The following is a 19,872-nucleotide window of genomic DNA, read 5'->3' as shown; positions in this document are numbered from 1 at the left end:
TTTCCTCTTTTTTTTTCCTTCCTTGCCATTCCTCCAAAGTCCAAACACCAGAACATTTAGAGCTCTCCTTCTTCGTCTTCTTTTTTTTTTTTTTTTTTTTTCCCTCTCTTAGCACTTCATTTGTTGGTTCTTGGCGGAATTGATAGCATCCCACTCAAGTTCTGGGGACGTAGAATCCATCGGAGTGAGCGACGAAGATGAGGCGGTGGAGTTCGGAGACGGCGAGTGGTTGAGAGGGAAGGGCTTGGAGATCGAAAATGGGGTCTGAGTCGGAGTTAGAGTCGGAGGGTTTGATTGGGAGGGGTTCGCCGATTTGATCGAACCCAGAGCTCGGTGTTGTTGACGCATTCGGCTTCGATTTTGTCCTGTAATTCTATCATTTTGCTATATTTTGATGTTTTGCATTTTGAGGAATCCTAATTTGCAAGGGATTGATTTTTTTTTTTCCCTAGCTGATTTGGGAATTTGTTATAGATTTTTTTGTGTTTGGATTTGGAAATTTGTTGGGAGAGCAGAGAGATGATTTGGGAATTTGTTATAGATTTTTTTGTGTTTGGATTTGGAAATTTGTTGGGAGAACAGAGAGATGAGATGAGAACTGATGATTTATCAAGGGTAATTTGGTAATTTTTGGAAGAGCCCAACGAATCAAAATCAAAACGCGTATGAGCTTTTTGTTTATGGACCTCCAGAGCTTCATAAACTCAAACGCGCGTTTCTTCACAAATATAAAACGCAACTTTTTCCAAAAAGTTGCGTTTTATACTTACCAAACACTATTTTCGGGCTGGCTTTTTTGAAAACGCGCATTTTGGGCTTCAAACGCTAAAACAAACGGGCACTAAATTCGCCAGGGCCGTTGGTTTGTATTGGTTGAAACTTGAAAGAGAAGAAAGTCTAGAAAGGAAATAGAAGGATAATCCCTTGTAAAAAGACAAAATTACCCTATCCACTTCCCTTCCTCCGAGTGTAACCAAATTACCAAACATGGTCCCTACAATGTCGTCTATTTAAGTATAAACCCCCTAACTATTTGAATTTCGGGATCTAAAACGACGACGTTACTGCATTTATAACCGTTATGCAGGAGCAGATCTGCCAAAAAAACTGAAAAATAAAATATAAAACAAAAAAAATCAAAAGCCTGCGTAGTGCACAATAGTCCATCGTCATCTCAAACTCAAAAAAGTCCAAAGCCCACACTCCCAACCCAAGCGAAGCGAAAGACGAAAGTGCCCACTCCCGCTTACTTCTGTCATTTTTGAATTTTCCACTTCCCAAACACACCCTGACCACATACAACAATGGTAGCCGAGCCTCCGAGCTCCGATTCGGCGGTGGATCCGCTCTCATCGTATTATGGTCTCGCTCTCTTCCCCGACTCGTTCCGGGTCCAACCCGACCCGACCAAGTCATGGGACTTCGACGCCGATCTCGACTCCATCCACAACCACCTCAAGTCCATCGTAAACTCTCTCTCCTTCTCTCTCTCTAAGTCCTTTATTTTCCTCTAATCGCTCTTGATTTCTAGGGTTTTCAGTGTTCAATCGTTCATTTTTTCTGTGTCTGTTTGGTTGCCGAGAACATGTTAGGGTTAGGAAGTGTAGCGTGACTGTTTGTTGTTTGAATATGTTGCAAATTTGAACTTAACTGACTTTACTGTGACTCTTTTTCAGTTTTGGATTTTGTATCTTTTTGTGAGCTGTGAAAATTAATATATCTGCTTGATAGTAATGTGACTCTTTTGGATTCTGGTTTCTCCAAATTATTGGATGAATAAGTAATTTTCTAAGCAAAATTTCTGAGAAAATCAAAGGGAAAGTGAAACATAGTGAGCTTTTTGAGGCTTTGAGTATTGGAAAAATTTGCTGCCATTCAAATTAGGAAAGTTATAAGCGTATTGCTACTTACCTGAAACTTCTAGCATTATCATTAACACACAAGACAGACCATTTTGTTTGTTCAAAGTGAGAAATTCAGTTGAATGTACATATACAAGGCTTACCTAAGTAGAGCGGTAATTGTGTAAGGTCCGGTAAATTGAAGCATCTTTGATTTGGACCAAACTCAATTTTCTTTCCTTACCTCTGTGTTTCTGACATCAAATAGAGTTTTTCACAATGATATACTGATTAATTAAACTCAAATTCAAAGCAGGTTTATTTCAGGCAGAATGTGTTCTTTATTTGGAGATGATGTGCAGTAAATTTAGTTTGATCAAAGAAAATGGTCACATTTCTTGTTTTTCCTGTCCTTTCAGGCCTTACGAAGTCCCAATAAACTTCTAGAGCAGGCAAAAATGGTTTTAGATGGGAGTTCAGAACTTCTGAACTCAGAAATTGCAAATTTTCTGGCATCTAAAGCGAAAATAGAAACTGGTGTTGCGCTGGATGAAGAAAGTCTCCCAGAAAGAAGGCCAGGCTTAGGCCGTAAGCGGGCTCGTTTTAGTTTAAAGCCTAGTCTTAGGTGAGCCTATTCTTGATGTCTTTCTCAGAAAAGTTACAAAAAAAAAAAAATAAAAAAATAAAAAAACCAAAGTGGTTCCTTTTAGTGCAAATTATCTATCAAACTAAGCCTTATTCTCATTGCACAGTCAGTCTGCTGTGAGTTTGGAATCAAATTTGGATATTGATCAGCTAAAAGACCCAGAGGAATTCTTCTTGGCCTATGAACGATTTGAAAGTAAGTTGCACTCTCTTTACCTTCTGAAATCCATGCTGCAATCATTTGTGTAACACTTGTTTTTACTGTTTTATTAGATGCCAAAAGAGAAATACAGAAGCAGACTGGTAGAGTTTCAATGAATTTAGAACAGCACGATCCTTCCACAACTGTACGACCACGTCGACCAGGGATTCTAGGGTATGATCAGCATTTTGTATCATCTATCCCCCTTTATACTAGTTTGACCATATAGCATTTGTTCTTGTCTTATGGAATGACATTTATTTTATTTTTTGTATTTTTATTTATATTTTTTGGGTGACCCAGGCGGTCGGTTAGATACAAGCATCGCTATTCATCGGTGATTTCTGAAAATAAAGAGAATGTCATATCTTCTCAGGAGCCATTTGAATCAGGCATCGTCATCCCAATTGATGACATGCCACAACACGAAACTGATCAAAATGTAGTGTCACGTGAGAGTGAATTAGCTGGTAAGTGGCACTTTTGAAGAATATATCAACTCTCTCTGAAGCCATGCTATTTCCCTCTCTCTTAGCTCTGCATTTTACTTAATGCTAGTATCCAACTTTCTTTTTTCTTTTACACCTTGCGTCTTCTTCTTTCTTTTTCTTTTTTTTTTTTCATAGATGCCTAATATCATGATTAATTGCATTCTAAATAGGTTCAATGGACAAGTTAGAGAAAAATGTTAATGAAATCTTGGATGAGTTACTATCTGGCAATTTTGAAGATTTGGAAGGGAATGGAACAATCAGTATTTTACAGAAGCGCTTGCAGATCAAACCCATTGATCTAGAGAATCTAAGTCTCCCAGAGTTGCAAGGTGCCCAAAAGATAAATTTGAATCCGTCAAGAGGAAACATAACAAAGCCTCGGAAGGCTTTATCGGACATAGATAATCTGTTAAAAAAGATTAGCAGTAAAACACCTGAGAAGCTTACAAAGGAGGCAGAAAACTCTGTTAATCATATAGCTTCACCCACACCCCCAAGAAGTCCGTTTGCTCCATTCCCATCATTACAGAAGCATATTGTGCAGTCAATGCCATCAAACGATCCATTTTCCATTCTTGATTTTGATGACTCACAAGGGATAACCCCCTCTCTGATGGAATCTCGTAAAGAGTCTGATCTTTATGATTCAGGAAAGCAGTTGAGCAATTTTGATGGGTTGAAATCACCTTTAATTGAGGAAGATGGCACTGCAGTTGCTAAGACAGGTTCACCTGAGGCAGTTATTGGGGATTTTACAAATTCGGAAGCAATTGTGCATGATAATTCAAGTAAAGTTTCTGTTGATGTTGACGTTGGCTCCAGTGGAACTCATGTTGACATGGAGGATAATGTTAGAGGCTGTAATATGGATATTGATCTAGATGAGCAGTTGAGCAATTGTGACAAGTTGAAATCACCTTTAATTGAGGAAGTTGACACTACAGTTGCTAAGACAGCTTCACCTGAGGCAGTTATTGGGGATTTTACTTATGCGGAAGCAATTGTGCATGATAATCCAAGTAAAGTTTCTGTTGGTGTTGATGTTGGCTCCAGTGGAACTCATGTTGACGTGGAGGATAATGTTAGAAGCTGTAATAAGGATAATGATCTAGATGTGCAGTTGAGTTGTCATGATGCTGATATGACTGCTCAGACAAATGGACCCAATAACTTGGAGGATAAGGTTAATCGTCCTTTTTGTTGGTTTGGTTTATATTTTTTATTTAAATAGAGTTGTGAATGTTTTAAATTTGAGTGTTGTGTTTTGTTAATGTGACAAACTTTAGGTGGAAGACATGCTGCAGGAACCAGTGGAGGCAGTGGCTTCTCCTCAGCCTGATCTGAACATGGCAGATGCAACTGAGGAAATCTTGAATGACATTCAGAGCATGTTGGGTATGATTGTGTTTTTTTGTTTGTGCATTGTGAGAAATACTTTTGTGATGCTGATGGCTAAATCTCAGATTTTTTAGTTAAAATTCAGTTTATCTAGTAGTGGCTGCATGAAATTAATTGATCAATGATCATTGTGTGGTTCTCTTTGGAAAGAGGTAAGCATCCTGTAGACTAATAAGTAATTAGAAGTCTTAAAATGCAATATTAATATTAGCTAGATATTTTTTTTGATAATTATCTAGCTAATAAAATACATTTTAATATTTGCTAGATTCTCAACCCTTTAGGATCAAGGAGGTTTTGAACAGATCCACTAGAAAATATGCTTCCATTGTGACCTGCTATTTCTTCCAAACGATACAAGAGATTTTTCGGATCATTATGGGCTTTATCTGAACCCTGTTGTACCTATATGTGCCACTATGAAGAAGTTAATCAAGCTTGTCTTGTCTGTTCTAGTTGTGCAATATGGTCACAATATGGGGTTGAAGTTAGAGATACATTTTTACTTAATAAAAAAGAATTGCAGATACATTTTCTGAAATTCAGATTACTATTTAAGTCAGAAATAGGTAGTGATATGCCCATACATTTGTACACATTTAGCAAATGCTATCAGTGCCTGCACTGTGCTTGACATAAAGGCTTCTGGATTACTGATATTGATATAGTGATATTCTGTTAATTAGGGGAGAGTAACTTGGCTTACCTTTAGATGATCAAAGGGTTGTTTGTTTGTTCCAAGTTATCTTTAACAAATTAATGTTGGTCTTATCTCTGCACATAACCAACCAGTTCAACCAAGATTAGGTAAATGGAAACTGCTAATAGGTCTAAACCAATCAGTTCCAATGAAGTTGAGGTGAAGAGAAACAGCTAATAGGTATAATGATTTATGATTAAGCTATTTTATGTCTAGAATAAGCTTTTTTGTTTCCCCACTGAATAAGTCTCATTTTCTGTGAGCTTGCACATGAAGTTTTATAAGGCAAGTGTAATTTAGTTGCCTTCCAAATGGAATTCTCTCTGTTTTAATAATTTAAAATTAGGACTGATGATTATGCTTTAGATGGTTGAATGTAAGTGTATTTTATGCATTTTTTTTTTAATTTTCTCTCTCAGATCAGTCAAGTCCTGCTGTTGTTGAAGAACATGCAGTGCATCAACTCTCTAAATCCCCAGGCGATGTTCCAGAACAGCATTTAGAGGTTATTATCTTTCCATGTTATTTTCCAATCCATTCCATTCATTCTTTTGTTCTATTTGCTGCTTGTTGCTGATACATTGAGAGTTTTTTTAGCCATGTTTAGCATTTTTGTATTAGTGACGTTGAAATGGTTTTAGCTTTGTATTTTTAGTTATCACAAATGAAATTGTACTGGAGGGGTGGATCTTTATTTTTACCTTTTCCTGATTATTTTTGCCATGTCTATCATTATTTATATTCAATTCAACTAGGACTTAGTCCCAATTACTTTAGGGTTGGCTCCAATGTTTATCATATTTATTCTGCCATATAGAAATTGACATTTAAGTAGTTAATAGATTTTCACTTATTATGTGCCAACATGTTTCAACATGAAAAGCTGTAATTTATTGAAAGTCCATGACTGTTCAAACTGATAGTGTGTGTGTGTTTTTTTTATTAATTTAATTTAATTTAAATGGGTCAATGTAAGTTTCATGTTTTCAAGGCCAAAATACAGATGTTTGTCTAATGGATAATTCTTATATATATAGATTAAGTCCCCTTGGTCCTATGCTTTCTTTCTCCCTTTTTCTGGCCAATATAAATGACCTATATAATCTATGCGCCATCCCTTTATCTTCTGATTCAAGGCCTAGGGGCTCCCTTAGGTGTTTTTAAGTGAGCTAATTTACTTGCCCAAAAAAGAATTATCTATCTTTATGGTGGTGAGTTCCCGTTTTAGTACTTTGTAATGATTGGAATTTGTTTTTATTGTGTCTTGTGAAACACAACATCCAGGAATGTACCGAGGAATCATTGAATGAGCAAAACAAAGCAACACCACCACGTCCACGCAAGAGAAAAGAAAAGCCTTGCAGGAAAAGCCTTGCAGGTGTTTATTTTTATAAATCTCAACTATATTTCACTAAATCTTGTTTGGTTATTTTGTTGGAGTAACTGGATGTCTGTTATATTCATAGGAGCTGGTTTATTGTGGGAACATGGGGTAAGGCGAAGCACCAGGATCAGGACAAGACCTTTGGAGTATTGGAAAGGTGAAAGATTATTATATGGACGCATCCATCAGAGTAAGTTCTCTCTTGTGTGGATTTCCTAGTTAAGGAATTTGTACGGTTCTTTATAATCGTCTCTGAGCTTAAACTATGGCTAATAATTAGACTACTTCTTCTATACACAATCTTTATGGAGTATAAACCATTTGGAGGAGGTGGTTGCTATTTTTTTATTATATGCTAAGTTCTCTAACACTGTATATGCTAAGTTCTTGTGCTATAAAAAAAAAATTGCAGCACTGTTAGTGGACAACCACAAACTCCCTAGTTTATGAGTTGGAAGCGGGAAATACAATAATTCTGGCTTGTTTTAAAGACTGGACCCTAAAGAGAATAAAAAATATGAAGGTTCAAGGTTTTAAGGCCAGACTGAGGAGGGGGGGGGGGGGTGTTGAGGAAATTATTGTATATGAATTTATGAAAACTAGAAATATTTACTACAAAATATTCAACAGTTTTAATTAATTTTCAAATAAATTTATACAATTTTCATATATTAAAAACTGGACCGTGAAGCATCCAATATGTATTGGATGTACAACTGGTATATGTGCACATTCACAAACACCAGCATAGGTCTGTTCAAAGTTTAAAACCCCTTGGACTTTGCAAGTACCGATGAGAGTGAGAGGCAATAAGACTCTACATATATTCATGTAATTGGTGGAGGCTTTGAGAACTATAAAACACAAGTTTATGTGTAAAAAACTATTTTTACGCTGCACCATTCACTGCCTCGTTCATATTAAGTATATTCAGTGACCTGTACAAATTTGTTGACTTCAATTTCAATTTTGTGTATGAGCCAATTTATCAAAAAAAAAAAAAAGTGTTTGAGCCAATGGGCTCTAGTTCAATGGCACCTCTTCACCTTGTAAAGAATGGGCTGTGGGTTGTGGTTATGGGTTCCAAGAGCTACTGTGTGTAAACTATTAATAAATACAATTTTTTAAATTGTATTTGTAATTTTTTAGAATTTAAATAATTTGTGGTGTGTAGCGGGGCAACAAAGCCATATTTTTTTTACATCTCTTTCCTTCGATATCCAATTGTTGTAAATTGGTACAATCATGAAACAATGTCTTGTTGTAGTTCCATTTCTAATGGAGGTAACATAGATTTGTTTTATTGTACTCTTTGCAGGTCTGACAACAGTTATTGGGTTAAAGTATGTTTCACCATCAAAGGAAGATGGACAACCTGCTTTGAAGGTGAAATCTTTCGTATCTGATGAATACAAAGAGCTTGTTGAATTGGCAGCTCTATAATTTCAAGAAATATTAGGTACCCCAATGAGTTTTCATATATGTTTGTAGTTTGATGCCTTCCTTTTGTACTTGGTCTTTAAGAAGCGGAGAGGAGGGTTGTCCTGTAACTAGTTATTCAGTTCCAATGGTGGTCTAAACAATTAAAAAAAAAAAAAATTTAAAAAAAGGTGGTCTAGTGGTGGTAAACAATCATAATATCGTATGCTTCTCATCAAGACAGCTTCCATGCCAAAATTGTAGTACATGAAAAACGTTCCTTTGAATCATGAAAAGACAGGAGGTGAAATTTTCTGAGGAAAGGATGAATAACTTTAAGTCTATTGTATATTCTATTACTATTTGCTTAGGAATTTGGACTTGAATTGTGTTTTATCGTTAATAAATATGTAAGAGATCACTTGCATTGTGAAAAAAAAAAAAAAAATAGAACTTGAAATTCTCAAAGCATGAGTAAGTTGTGTTTATTGTATGTGGTTAGTTTGCCATTATTTACCTTCAGGAAGAAAATTCATGGGGTTTTCTTGATCCAGGTGAGTTGACCTTAATCACATGAAAATTAGATTCTAATAATTGGCAAATACAACTCAGTCTCTTACAGAAGAGAGTTTTGATTTGGAATTTTCTTTTTGATGGAGATTTGGAATTTCATTTGATTTCATTCTGAATAATTTAAGACTATCTTTATTTCTCCTCGCATTGAACTGGAAATTCAATGAGCTTATGGAAGGATTTTGTACAAAAATTTATGGTTAATTATGGATATTTAATGAATCTGGAGTCTAAACGGCGGGGATATGTGTAATTTGCACTTAAAGTACAAAATTTTGCTATAAGCAACCTAATTCAATATTAATTGGTAATGTTCACTCCACTATTTAAATCAGTGTCTGAATTGAGAAAATGGTGGGAAGCTATCCATCCTAACGTTATTGAGTATGTGTAATGCATACCTTTGAGGCTTTGACCAAACGTTTTGTATTCGTTTGAATACCTTAAACACTCAAAATTGGAATTTCTTGGATCTTGCGATGATAAATATCTTCAATTTAACGAAAATTAATAATGGCAATCAAATCTTCAATTTAAAAGTATTTGTGTTTTGTCTATTAATAATTGTTGAATGCTTAATTTTATAGTACATTGTAATTGTGATGGTTTAAAGCGAGTTACTTTTTTCTTTTTGTGATAAAAAAAATAAGAACTACCTTTATTTTTCTTTTTGTATAATCTTTTGATTACTTTTAAAAATGATGAAACTGTCAAGGGAGGAGAAAGAGAGTTCATAATAAAACATGTTGAAAAAGGTACAATTCTATAATCTTTTGATTACTTTTAAAAATGAAACTCTCTTTTTTTTTATAGGAAAATGAAACTCTCAAGGGAGGAGAAAGAGAGTTCGAAATAAAACATGTTGAAAAAGATACAATTCTTTAGATACATACAGTACCTTTTTGATTATTCAATTAAATTCAATTATATGATTGTATTAATTAATACAACAAAAGATGTTATCTTCTCTTGAGAACATTTAAATTTAATTATGCGATTGGTTTTTTTTTTTTCTTCTAATTATGGGATTAATTTTAAATGAGGAACCTTTTATTTTTATTTTTATTTTTATAGGAATAATTATAACATGCTGCTAACCCCGTAACTTGAACCCTTTCTCTCTATATCCCTAAGCACTTTGTACATGGAGAGATGTCAATTCAGCTACAAGGCCTTTAGCAAATGAGGAAGCTAATATAAAACATATAAAAAATTGTATAAAAGTTTCTTGATAATTTGATATTTACAATAAAGAGGAACTTTTTTATTTTATTTTTTTTTATAGAAATAATTATAACATGCTGCTAACCCCGTAACTTGAACCCTTTCTCTCTATATTTCTAAGCACTTTGTACATGGAGAGATGTTAATTCAACTACAAGGCCTTTAGCAAATGAGGAACCTAATATAAAACATATAAAAAATTGTATAAAAGTTTCTTGATAATTTGATATTTACAATAAAGAGAGAAATTTGAATTATGGACGTCTTAATTAGAAACAATAAAAGATACCTGTTAAACGACAAAACTTTTGACTTGTATATAAGTTTTTTTTCATTGAAAATCTGTAGCAACTGGTCGTAATGTGTAATTACAATTACACTTTGTTCAATAAAATGGAGAAAATGAAGAGAAAGAAAAGGACAGGAAAGAAAAAGAAAAGCATTTTGCACCCTGGTGGAAAGAGATAAGAAAATGAAAGGAAAGACCCTGGTGAAAAGAAATAAGAAAAGGAAAGGAAAGAAAAAGAAAACGGATTTTACACGGTGGGAAGACGTGTAATAATCTTATCTTGTAAATGAAGGCAAATCCCTCTTTTTTTTTTTTTTTTTTCTTTTTCCTTTCTCCCATCCCATCCATCATTTCACCCTCCCTTTTTTTCGTTTTAACAAATCATTGGAACCCCGAAAAAGAAGCAGAAGAAAATTTGTAATCTTAGATTAAAAACTTACTTATAATGTAAGACTACAAACTTTTATGAAAAAATTAATATGATTTTGAAAATTTAACAATTGTATTGCATGTTTTTTATGTTCTTAAAACAAACGTCAAATTTTGTATAAGTCAAATATTAGTTACTATTTGATACATAAACTTATTTTTTATATTTAATTTTAAATTACAAAAATTTGAAATTTAAATATTTGACTGACGACATAGTTACTAATCTATAATTTTCTGAAAAGTTTCTAAGCCTAGCATGTATAAGAAAAAATGTAATCTAACGGTGAATACTAAATAAAAAGATATTAAATGAAGTTGCAGTCTTATACTATAACTAAGTTTATAAACTAGTGACAAAATAAGAATCACTTCTTTGGTCCTTTTACCACCGTACGTCCTTAGTGTGATGGCCATTTTACAAGTATATGTGTTTGTAGGTGTGAGGGTAAGAGTCGGGATTTAAGTCTCCAGGAGGGAGTTTCACATGCATATGCATTTAGATTATGTTAGAGTATAATTTCTATCTTATTAAAAAAAAAAAAATCATTTAGGCAAAAAAAAAAAAAAAAAAACGGATGGTCAGGAAAGTAGAAACTCGTGGCTTGTCAATTATGAATTATCATGCCTGTGACTTTTCCCCTGAACCCAAGAAAACGGCAACTCATAACTCATACCAATTTTTCTAGCTCGTGACTTGACCCACCAGGTCTCCTCCCCAGAAAATTCAATAAAGTTTACAAGTTTCCACGATAACAGCATCGCTATTTGTTCTGGAATATAGCTTCTATTATAATGATTCTGTTTTTGAAGTCAATCTTCCTCACCATTATTTGGGTCGTCCTAATTCCTATCACGAGTTTCTTGCAGAGGAATTATTTCTTGGCAAGCAGCATAAAGTTGCGTTTTCACTTCATTCTTTGCATTGCATCGCAGAGTTTACGCCAAAATCAGTATGAACATTTGATTTTATGGTGGGATTCTTTATACTTTGACCACAATCTTGAATACGTGTATTGACCGTTATATTGATGCTCATTATGCTAATTTGTAGGAGGAAAAAAGTTTCGCTAAGTTTAGTACGCAATTATCAGCAAACGTACAAATTTTAAATTGCAATGTCAACGGTATCATTCTATAGTATAGCGACACTTTTTAAACAATACGTTTAGCTAGCCTGGTGATAAAAGGCTCGGTCAACATGCCTCTGCACTTGGATTTGAATTCCCCTACTAACAATATGTTGCAGTTTTTTATATGGTTATAAACCCCATTTGTACGTTATTCATCTAACTCATTAGCGACTATGGTATGGACTATTAAGTCTTAGTTTTAGAGCGGTTAAATTGCTACTATACTCACGTTTAGAAAGAGTAGTCACACTGGTTTCTTAAAAAACAGAAAGAAAAGAAAAGAAGACTCTTTTTTTTTTTTTTCACAACTAGAACTGGAATATTCATATGCTTGTAGAGAATTGTAAACGGGTTTATTAGATCATCTATGACGACATTGAAGAGGATGATGATATTTGATATGGCTTCATTTGCAGTGGGAAAACTGAAAAGTATCGACAAAATTAATTGTAGATGCCAACTTGCAATATTCAAATATTTGTGCTCGAACTGTCGGCAAAATGTATTTGCAGCTTGATTTCTCTAGATGATAGAAAAGCTTGAGGAATTTTATTTATTTTATAATAATATGACGACACTGCAATTCGCCATACATATTATTTATATATATATTTTTGATAATTTGATAAATATAAATGAGATAGATGATTTGAACCCTCAGTGTCTTGAAAATATTCTGAAAGTATTAATCAATTAAGAAATAAGGCTTGGCTGTTAAATTTACAAATAATGCAAATAATAAAACATAATCTAACAAAAGGTCATGTCATCTAATTCCTTACTATCCAACAGCCCGAGCGGTTAAAATTTACATTAATAAAAAATTAAAAACTAAAGAGAATTTACTTAACCTTAATTCAAATTAAAAATTGAATTTAAAAGGCAACCATATTAATGCATCAGGCAAAAAATTCCATATCTTTCTGAATCAATTCATGCACCAAATTAAATCAACAAATCCCAAGCTCACATCCAGAGGATTGTGGACATGTTTGTCATTTGACATGCATGTTTTTTTTTGAGGGGGTTGACATGCGTGTTAAGAATATAAAAAATATGCAATTTAACGGTTAGGTTTTCTTAATATATAGTAGAGTTTATTTTATTGAGTAAGATTGCAGTATTAAACTATAACAAATTTTATAGCTAAACTTTGTTTTTATATATATAAAACTCTATGGCATAAATTTGGGCGGCTATGCAATTTTTCCAGGAAAAAAAGGAGAAAGAAAATTGGGCGGCATCACCTGTTTTGGTAGCTTCTTGTTCTCTCTTCTTCCTGCTTTTTGTCACCAAATAATTAATTATCCTTGACGAATTCTTATCTTACACTCATCATGGATTGAAGTTGGAGACGTACTAACCAAAGTAATGAATGTTTATATATATATATATATATATTTATGTATGTATGTATATTATTATTAATATTAATGTTAAATCTTGTGTTAATCTAATATTTTAAAGCCATAAATGACTGTTTTTGAATGATTTTAAAATGCAAAAAAAAAAAAAAAAAAAATTCTTGAAACTTAAAAATTTTTATAAGTGGGATAGTTATTCATGTAAAATGATGTTTATTATTAAATTATTTAAGCTTTTACATGTTTTATAATTTTAAGAACTATTTTTATAATATATATTTTTAAAATCCTATTGTTGGACTAATAAGGGCATTAAGTAATTTTATGTTAATTGGACGTTATGATTTATGTATATTAAAAATATACAAAATTTGAAAATTAAAATATTTTTATATATAAAATAGTTATTGATCTCTGATTATTTTGAAATTTCACAAACATAAAAAGTATAAAGAAAACGTATAATCCAATAATGAATTTAACAAAATATAAAAATATATATCCAATAAAAGGTTATTAAAATGTGCAGTATTGACAAAACTTATGTCAGTTTTAACTGAAAGCGAACCCTATATTTATCATATGATGATTTAATGATATATTATACGCCGAATGCACAAATAGAGCCGTGCATAACGTAGGTACGAAAAAGTCTCTACATTATTATTTACATGAAATTTGTGAACTTTTAACTTTAAGTAACTTAGTCTATGTCATCAACTTTAATTTTTTATTCATTTAAATTTTTTTAATTATTTATTAGTATAGAAAAAATTAATGCTCATCCAAATCAAGATAAGCCAGGTAAGCCATTTCGAAAGGCAAATAAATTAAATGTAGCCCATCTATTGTGATTTGTGATGGCGTCACTTGCCGGCTTATTATTATAAGCCGATGTTGCCCTTTATTTTTTTTTTTCTAATCGGACAAATTTTAAAAAATGATGACCCATAATTAAGATCTAGAACCATATCAACATCAATATTAGAGGGGATTTTTTGTCATGAACTAGACAAATTGCCCTTTAAATCTTACAGGGGGTGGTTTCAAACAACAGTTCTTTTAGGGCTTGAGTTATACTTGGGACACAACAAAAGTTTGCAATAATTTTACAATATTCCTAAATTAGTATAAAAGAAGTTTTAAATTGTACATTGTGATATGCCTATGTGTGAGGTTGTAGGTTAATTTATAATTATTGTGAATTGTTGTTATGTTCATAACTTACCCCATTTGTTCTTAGCAAAAAAAAAAAAAAAAAAAAAAAAAAAAAAAAAAAAAATTCACACCATTTGCCATAATTTTTCCAGCTTTATGTACATGTGCGACTGTGATTGGTGAATCCTTAATTTCACATGAATCCACCATTTATAGTCACACAAATCTTTTTTTTTTTTAGAGAGTTTCAACTTATGGCGTCCGCTTTTGATGATTGTTCTTTATTATCAGACCAAGACACCAATCAGTTTTTGGTGTAGGCAGAGATTGAACCTTAGATTTCTTATATAACCATCAGAGACTTTACTAGTTGAGTTAACTGGAACCTACATATCTTGGTTCCAAAGACTTTCTCTTTAAATTATCTCTAAACTCTCAGAGCTTCAGATTCAATTCTATATTTTTCAAAAGGTCTCAAATCAACATTATGTTTATTTTTTCTAACATCAACATCACGTTGTTTTTTAATTTGAATTCTAGTAAAACAATAATGTTGTTATTTGTTATTATTGTTATTTTACTAATTTGATGGTTTTTTTTTTTTTTTTTTTTTTTTTTTGAGGAAGCGGGATTGAAAACTTAGATGATGTTTTTATTGAAAATACTAAAAAGTGTCAGTTAAGTTACAAAGTTTCTAGCCGTAAATGATGTAGATTTTATTTTTTATTTTGAAATCAATGACTTTAGCAGGGAAGTAACTTATGGGTCAATGTGAAACATTTTGAAAATTATAGAGTTTAATTTAAAACTTTTAATTTTTAAATTGAAATCAACCATAAACTGTAAGGTTTAAAATAAGAATGATAAATATACCTTAATGCTTACTTGGTGCACTTAATTGAGGCTCTAAGTAAGATGGGTGTTATTGCAAAGTTATTGATACCATAGTACTGTAGTGGTTTGTACAGCTAAAATTGTGCGTACCAGCCACAAATCCTTGATAATGACACCATGGCCTTTGATAGGAATTACAATAGGGGTTTGGTCTTGTTATTATGATTCAATTGGAATAATGATAGGGTAAGGAAAGAGAACTAGAGTTTAAGGCTTTAAGCGAGTCTTGGGTTGGGTATGTGAGAAAGGATGTGAATATTTGTTTATGTGAAGGCTAAGAGGATGAGTTTAGGCCATGGATTTAAGAACGAAGTCTTGAAATGTAATCAATGGTGGAATGAAAATGTCTGAATTCATTGGAATTCACTTTCTTCAAGCGAGACTATATCACTATATCTAGGGAGTCTCTAACTCCAAAAAAGACTAAATAGTCTAAGCAACAAAATGAACAATCTTTGTTCAATGAGAGTTAAAAACCATTTTTTATACAACTATAACTCTAATCTAATTAGCCCACAAGGCTCCACATGATTAACTTATTAATATCCTCATGTGCTACTACTAATTCAACATGCGTTTAAGAATTACACATATGATTAATGTGCCAAGGTTCTAACTAACTCACTCTAGTTTATCTATTAGTAACTAAGTTCTAATTAACTATCCTAATCAAGTTCAACCTTTGAAATCTCGTCCCTTTGAGCTCTTATTTGGTTGTCATCTTAGGGTTGAATCATGTGCATGGAAATGAGAGGGAGTTGCCACGCAAAAATCAGGTCAATTTGAGCAAGGAGTACTGCTGATGCTGATCAACATTTCCATTTTTGTACGGAAATTCGGCAAATTTTGCTATACTCATGCGTTCGTATCAATTTTGAGATAAAGAATTTCTAATAAACGCCAACATCATTTTTGAAAAAAAAAAAAAAAAAAAAAGACGAAAAAGAAAGAATCCTAGTTATAAATCCCATATTGTTCTAGCTCAAAATTTTTCGTAACAATTGGTTTATCCGGTATACTTAGCCCTTTGAGAAACGTATGAATTTAAATGTTGGTCTTGACTATTTCGATTGGTTATACACTTTTTTAGCGATCTGTCAAACATGGGAAAATAATTTCTTATAACAATTTCTTACTGTAGCATATATTTTGTTGTTTGTGGGGGGCAAAAAATAGCAATTTAACTTTTTAGCACTACCAATACTAATGCTCTAAACTTGTTTTTGTAATGATTAAATTAAGGTGGAGTGCTTATAATAAACAATCAATGGGAATTTGAGCCTAGATTCTCCATATAAGGATAAGGCGGGGCGCTTATTATAAACAGCCAATGAGAATTCGAGCCTAGATTCTCCGTATAAAGATAATCGAATAATGTCATTAAGGCGCAAAAGGGTGCAACTTACCTGCAGTACTTTTTTAACTGGAATCTCATTTTATTTTAATAAGAGACTACCACGTACGTCACCTACTAACTAAATAAAAGGTAGAGATTAAAATCCACTACCACTTACCATTGTATATTTAAAACAAAAGGACATGCCCTGTTAAAAATGTACTGGAAGTAAACCAAATCTAGCACGAAACCCGTGGTCACTTGTTGAATATTTAAAAATATAATTTAAATTTTTAGCACTATCAATACTAATACTCTAAACTTGTTTTTATAATGGTTAAATTAAGGTGGGGTTGCCTATCATAAGCAGCGGAGGAGAATTTGTACCTAGATTCTCCATGTAAAGAGAATCGAATAATGTCATTAAGGCGCAAAACCCGGGGTCACTTGTTGAATATTTTAATTTGTTATAAAATGTAATGTAAACTACGTGATGTCCATTAGAATTGACAACGACCGTCTATCAACATTTATCCGTTATGTAATTACATACTAAACATATATAGGGTGAAGCTTCATGTGTCAGTTAAATAGAGTATTTAGAGATATCTTAAACACATTGTTGGACAAAACCTCCCACCCCTGCCCAAAAAGAAAAGAGGATGGAAAAGAAAAATTACCAGATAATCTAAACTTTGGCTTGCACTTACATAATATTATGTCATTTTTTCCCTAAAATAAAAATTTATGGAAACAAATAAAAGGAAAAATGTAAAATACACCTCAATAGGTAAAGACTAGAGATGTAAATAACCAACTAGGCTAGTTGTGCTTACTAGCCCATTGAGCAATGGAGTTTTTATTTAGGGTTATGTTAATGGGTGCTCTTAAGGTAATGGTTAAGAATTTATTTTAGGAAAGTTTTTACATCACTTTTTTGGGAAAAAGAAAAAGCCATTGTTGAGGACCAAAATTTCACAAGAAAGCCCATTTCATGAAAAGTAAAGAAAGACCATGGATCTTAACAAAAGAAGGTCTAATTAATGAAGTTAAGAAGGACCATGAAGACCCAAAGTCCCAAAAAGAAGGAAAAAAGAAATAAATAATAATAATAATAATAATAATAAAGAAAAAAGAAGAGGATCTCGGTCAGGTCAGAGGACATGTAGCAAGTATCCTGGTTAGAGGATATGTAGCAAGAAGAGCATCAAGGCCCTAAGATCTTGATGTGTCTTTTTGAGGCCTTGAGAAGAGGACCTTGGCTAACACATGGGAAAAACCAAGATGTATGCAAAATGCCATTAAAAATCCAGCAAAAAACCAGGTATTATCTTTGTAACCCATGGTCCAAGCTTGTGGGATCCCGAGTGGATAGTAAGGGAGAAATGGTTTGGTTGGTAGGGGAGTGATTTCTGGTGAAAGGAGGATCTCGAAGGTTTCCCTTGGTTCATATATTTGCTTGGAATGCATGAACCAATGGAAAACTCAGTTACCCTATGTGCATGACATCTCTCCACAATTTCCTCTCAATTGTCATTTTCAACTAAAACTATCATCCAATACACTGAGTAGCCCACCCACTCATTTGACTTTCCAAGAATGAATCTTTTATTTATAGCTAAAGCCAAATGCCCCTTTTGAGTTATAATTGCCTAAATAAGCTAAACCTCTGCCCAATGCACCTTTTTAGGTTTTAGAGGACATGATTTTACCTAGCAGACCAGAGACGTCCTCACCCGGGGTACCAAACCATGTCCATTATAAAAGGAACACTAAGGCATAATAGAAGGAGGGGGAGAAAAATGAGGATTCAGGGGAAGAGTTCATGGGTTCAAAACATATATTCTTAAAGCTTTAAAAGCCCAGCAAGGGAGGGGAAAGAAAAGAGAGACAAAACAAGAGAGAGCCAAGGAGTATGAATTCGTCTCATATCCTTGAGATTATCTGAAATATCACTTAGCCTCCAAAGAAACATATGCTAAAAACATACACAGATCAGATATCACTCTCCCCCACAAAATCCTTCTCACCTAACTATCTTGGAAGGCAATGCCTAAGCAAAGCCACTTAGACTTGAGTTCTAAATCCCACAAGTCTTGTGCAAAAGCACTAAGTCTGTGAGAATTGGGGGCCAGGATTCTCGTGGTTGACTTATTCTCATGAAATTCATTTACATATATGTATATGTATTAAAATGTATATCATAATCTATGAAACTAATAATTATTTGAAGATATGTGTATTGTATAGTGTGTTCTTATGCAGGACCTATAGAGGTAAAGGGAAAGGACAAAATTCTATTACATAATAAGCATGGAGAAAGATCGTATAGTTCAGAGAATCAGCCTTCTGGGATTATAGGCCTAGTACATCCGAGGTACCACAATAATACGCCTAGGATACCAAGTGAAGGAACTCTTTTAAATGTTTACACAATAAAAGATAAGTCTTAAATATTTTATTTCAATCTCTTTCTCATTGTGAATATTATGAATAATTATTTTACTTGTTTCGTAAGAGTAAATGGTCATTTTATGACACTAAAACACTTATAATGGTATTTTATTACTTAGGAGGAATCGCATTTTTGCCTTGAGAAGCTTTATGTGACTTGCGCATAACTTGGTTTGTAATCAGTCCTATTTAGCTACGGTGAACTAAGCCCAGTCCACCAAACAACAAGTAAAGGACCCAGGATCCTTGTTTCTACTTGGGCCTGGATACTATCCAAAAAAAGGACCTACATAGCTATTAAAATATTAATTGTTTTTTTTTTTCATTTTCCCATAAAAACTTTCATTTTAACAATTGTTCTAAAAGCATTTTTTAACATTTCTCTTTTATTTATTTTCCTAGCATTCACATCATACTATGTAAAATAGTATAAATGTCAAAATTTGCCCAATCAATCACAAAAGAACACGCACATTGACTTATGTATTGTGCAAAATGCATTTTTGTTATAGTATTTGTGCAAATATTCACAAGCACTGTTGTTGTGCATTCTAGTTTTTTTTTTTCTTTGTGTTTCTCAAGGATAATGGTTATGGTTTGCGAAGAAAGAGGAACAATTTAAAAAATTAAGAAAAATTGACATTTTAATAAATTAGAGTTTAGAATAGATAATACGGTATTGATGTTTTGAAAAATAGTTAGGTAAAATTAAAAAAAAAAAGAGTAAATTTTTATACTAGAATAGACATAAATTTTTGCACGAGCTGATCTAAATGTTCTAAAATGATTTTAGACCATTATCAAAATCATGTTAGGAAATCAATACATAGAAAGGCTAAACCAAAGCAAACCAAAGCAACAACTAAGGCCTATTATGTGGTGTGCCTTTGTGTTAGAACCTCTTTTCCTCTCCTTTGTGTGTGTGTTTGTTTCTA

At 32.9% G+C, this 19,872-nt stretch overlaps 1 protein-coding gene across 1 annotated transcript; it reads left to right on the top strand.

Moving 5' to 3' along the window:
* Nucleotides 1-1,156: 1,156 nt before the first annotated feature.
* LOC126725560 (centromere protein C) lies at nt 1,157-8,427 on the top strand. The gene is made up of 11 exons (XM_050430354.1): nt 1,157-1,466; nt 2,261-2,466; nt 2,594-2,682; nt 2,760-2,862; nt 2,992-3,158; nt 3,350-4,365; nt 4,469-4,577; nt 5,700-5,785; nt 6,565-6,658; nt 6,747-6,854; nt 7,983-8,427. Exons 1-11 carry the CDS (start codon nt 1,305-1,307, stop codon nt 8,105-8,107), a joined length of 2,265 nt encoding a protein of 754 aa, XP_050286311.1. The 5' UTR covers nt 1,157-1,304; the 3' UTR covers nt 8,108-8,427.
* Nucleotides 8,428-19,872: the final 11,445 nt, after the last annotated feature.

This window comes from Quercus robur, chromosome 5 (assembly GCF_932294415.1).
Source record: "Quercus robur chromosome 5, dhQueRobu3.1, whole genome shotgun sequence".
NCBI lineage: Eukaryota > Viridiplantae > Streptophyta > Magnoliopsida > Fagales > Fagaceae > Quercus > Quercus robur.
This window is presented reverse-complemented; position numbering and strand designations above follow the sequence as displayed.

Coding starts and splice junctions, on each gene's coding strand:
- LOC126725560 (XM_050430354.1), top strand. CDS start 1,305: ATGGTAGCCGAGCCTCCGAGCTCCGATTCGGCGGTGGATCCGCTCTCA. Junction 3,159..3,349: donor ACGTGAGAGTGAATTAGCTG/GTAAGTGGCACT, acceptor CATTCTAAATAG/GTTCAATGGACAAGTTAGAG. Junction 6,855..7,982: donor ATATGGACGCATCCATCAGA/GTAAGTTCTCTC, acceptor TACTCTTTGCAG/GTCTGACAACAGTTATTGGG.